At 48.9% G+C, this 3,364-nt stretch overlaps 1 protein-coding gene across 1 annotated transcript; it reads left to right on the plus strand.

Moving 5' to 3' along the window:
* Nucleotides 1-1,822: 1,822 nt before the first annotated feature.
* Nucleotides 1,823-2,747, plus strand: TMEM174 (transmembrane protein 174). Its single transcript, XM_060094349.1, has 2 exons — nt 1,823-2,451; nt 2,642-2,747. Exons 1-2 carry the CDS (start codon nt 1,823-1,825, stop codon nt 2,745-2,747), a joined length of 735 nt encoding a protein of 244 aa, XP_059950332.1.
* The last annotated feature ends 617 nt before the right edge of the window (nt 2,748-3,364 follow it).

The raw sequence follows: 3,364 nt of genomic DNA on the forward strand, positions 1-3,364 counted from the left end.
CCTGAAAAGAATGTCAGGCTAGCTGACCAGAATTTTTATGATTAAAGAGAAAGGTTGGCTCCCCTGGATCTCTGGTCTATCCCAGTGGGAAAGGGGCAGACCGCTCCTATTGCAACACCACTCCATCCTTGCTGCTGGAGGACACGCACGGGGAGATACCTGAGGGGGTCACCTGCTTGCTTTCCCTTCTGTTTGGCAGTGAAGTTGAAGATCACAAGCCTTGTCCTGTAGCAGGGAGACGCATTTTGGAGGGGAAAAAAAATCCCCTGGTTTCCCAGGAGCACTTGGGATAAACGTAGGGTTTCCAAAGATTTCTGATGATAAGAACCACCTGAGGCAATTACTCTCCCTTGGAAATGTTGGTTCTGTTAAGCTGAGTTGGGAACTCACATGTTGCCATTTTAAAAAAAGTGGCCCAGGTGATTTTTATCATCAGGCAAGTTTGGAAAACCCTGCCCTAGGGCAAGAGGGCAACTCTTCCTGGACCTTGAGCTCATGCCTGCAAAAGGGAGCTGATTTAACCCCTGAAGAGACACATCTGTTTGGAGAAGATCTGTCTAGGAAAGTTACAGGGCTACAGTTAACTATTCTGTGGAGGACGAAATTGGTTGGGGCTCTTCTGAAGTTCTGTAGTTATGAATGACAGATCATGTCACTGAAGGGCAAGTTTTCTTCTTGAAATCAGCTTGGGTTTGGTTGAAAAACACAGCAGACTTGTGACAAAGTGAGAGAGTGGCATGGACATATATACACTACCAAACGTAAAATAGATAGCTAGTGGGAAGCAGCTGCATAGCACAGGGAGATCAGCTCGGTGCTTTGTGACCAGCTAGAGGGGTGGGATAGGGAGGGTGGGAGGGAGGGAGACGCAAGAGGGAAGAGATATGGGAACATATGTATATGTATAACCAATTCACTTTGTTATAAAGCAGAAACTAACACACCATTGTAAAGCAATTATACTCCAATAAAGATGTAAAACAAACAAACAAACAAACAAACAAAAAAAAAACAGAGCAGACTTGAAAATCCAGCTGTTTACTTCACGATGGAAACTGGGGACTATGCTGCCACTACTGAGCCAGGGTCTGAAGTGTGTGTCCCTGAGACCCCAGGTCATACCTGATGCTCTGCCAATGACGTGGTGCATGGAAAGGCCTCTAGGGTGACTTTCCTCTCCCACAGCTGGAATTGTTCCCCAAATGCTGAAAGCAAAGGCACTTGGAGCTGGCCAGGAAAGAGCAGGACCTCAGAGCTTTGTGAGAGTTGCTATGAAAGTTTGTCATCACAACTAGAGATTCCTGGGGTGGGAAGGAAAACAGACAGTCATGAAACAGGTCTCTGTCTATTTCTAGTGAGCTGACCCAGCAGGAGGTTGGGTTAGATTCCTGAGCATGTGGTGGACACATCAAGGGCCCCTGCACAACCAGAGGCCCTGGGGGGTCCTCTGCTGTTTCTACAATCTTGGTTTGGGTAGGATGCAAACAGAGCCTTGGAGCAGTGCCTACCACATCTAAAAAAGTACCGCCTGGCACATAAGATGGGCTCAGTAAAAACTTTCTGAATGAGTGAATGAATGGGAAGAGAGAGAGCTTGTCATTGAATTGCAAATCAGAGGCCTCCAATTGTTGACAATATATGAGAAAGATTCAGCCTTCACTTCTCAGACCTTTATTCTTCTAAACAAAGTTCAGGGCTCTGCATGTTCTACTCTGTTAACCACAGAAGCCCAAAGTTCTTCCATAACTAATCTGAACCTGGGATTCCTTTGCTCTGCCCTCAGGAGCTCTCACAACCTCTTTCCCCTTGAAGAAGTGTAAGGATGACGGAGCAGGGCCGCGGCCGCAGGGAAGAGTTCCCTCTCAACGTGTTTTCGGTCACTCCTTACACACCCAGTACTGCTGACATCCAGGTGTCGGATGACGACAAGGCGGGGGCCACCTTGCTCTTCTCAGGCATCTTCCTGGGACTGGTGGGGATCACATTCACCATCATGGGCTGGATCAAACACCAAGGAGTCTCCCACTTTGAATGGACCCAGCTCCTTGGGCCCATCCTGCTGTCAGTGGGGGTGACATTCATCCTGATTGCCATCTGCAAGTTCAAAATGTTCTCTTGCCAATTGTGCAAAGAAAGTGAGGAGAGGCTCCCGGACTCCGAGCAGACGGCGGGAGGACAATCGTTTGTTTTCACTGGTATCAACCAACCCATCACCTTCCATGGGGCCACCGTGGTGCAGTATATCCCTCCTCCTTATGGCTCTCAAGAGCCCAGGGGGATGAACACCACCTACCTGCAGCCAGTGGTGAACCCGTGTGGCCTCATACCGTCTGGAGGGATGGTGGCCACCATGCCAAGCCCTCCTCAGTACTACACCATCTACCCTCCAGAGAATGCTGCCTTTGTGGATGACCAGGACTACCCTTCCTTCGTGGATGGTGGAAATGACAGGTAGGGTGTGTGCCTTGGGGATGCTCCCCTTCCAGCTGTGGCAGTCACGGTCTATGGCTGTGTTTGGTCTGTAAGGAAGGTGGTGGGAGACTGCAGATCTCCGTGTGGCCCGTTGCCAGGATGGTGGCATTGGTTCTGAGAGTGGTGCTGTGGGCTGTAATGCATCTTGTGCTTTCTGCTCCCATTTCAGGACCAGCCTTGATGCTGAGCAGCTAGAAGAGACACAGCTGGGAGATGAGGACTCTGCCTGCTTCTCTCCTCCCCGCTATGAGGAAATATGCTCCCTCCCTCGCTAGAGACTATGCGGCTGAGGGCACAGAGTTTTAGTTTCTTGCTGACAACTGAAGTGTTCTATGCTGTGACCTTCAGAAGTTAGACAACAGAGCAGCCCAGGAAGCCTGACAGATACCATTCGAGGTGGGGAAGGGGGAAATGGGAGGTAGAATCTCTCTGACTGTTAAAAATTAGACTAGGGTGGGGATATGCACTTCCGGTCGAGCTAGAAATCCCCTGGATATGGCTCAGGATCAGGAATTTCACCTGTTTATTCACCACCCACCCCTTTCCCACTGGAACGCACTGGTGTCTTAATTTGAGCTCCAGTAGCCAAGGGAAAAATCACTACTGCTGTGACTTTGGGAGTTTCCACAGTAGTGAGAATGGAGGTAGGGGAAGGAAGCAGGGAATAGAAAACTGGCTCAAATGGAGATTTCCCAGTTCCTGTTCTCAGCTGGGGGTCTTCATATGTATAAGAACTTGGTTGCCATCTGGCGTCCCTTGAGGACTCTGGCATCTTAAAGGCTGCAAAAATAAATGAATTAAATGGAATAAAATAATGTCTTCTGTTAGAACAGTATTAGATAGCTAGCTAATAGAATAGACAACTGTTGGGAACATACCGTATAGCACAGGG

This window comes from Mesoplodon densirostris, chromosome 3 (assembly GCF_025265405.1).
Source record: "Mesoplodon densirostris isolate mMesDen1 chromosome 3, mMesDen1 primary haplotype, whole genome shotgun sequence".
NCBI classification, from domain to species: domain Eukaryota; kingdom Metazoa; phylum Chordata; class Mammalia; order Artiodactyla; family Ziphiidae; genus Mesoplodon; species Mesoplodon densirostris.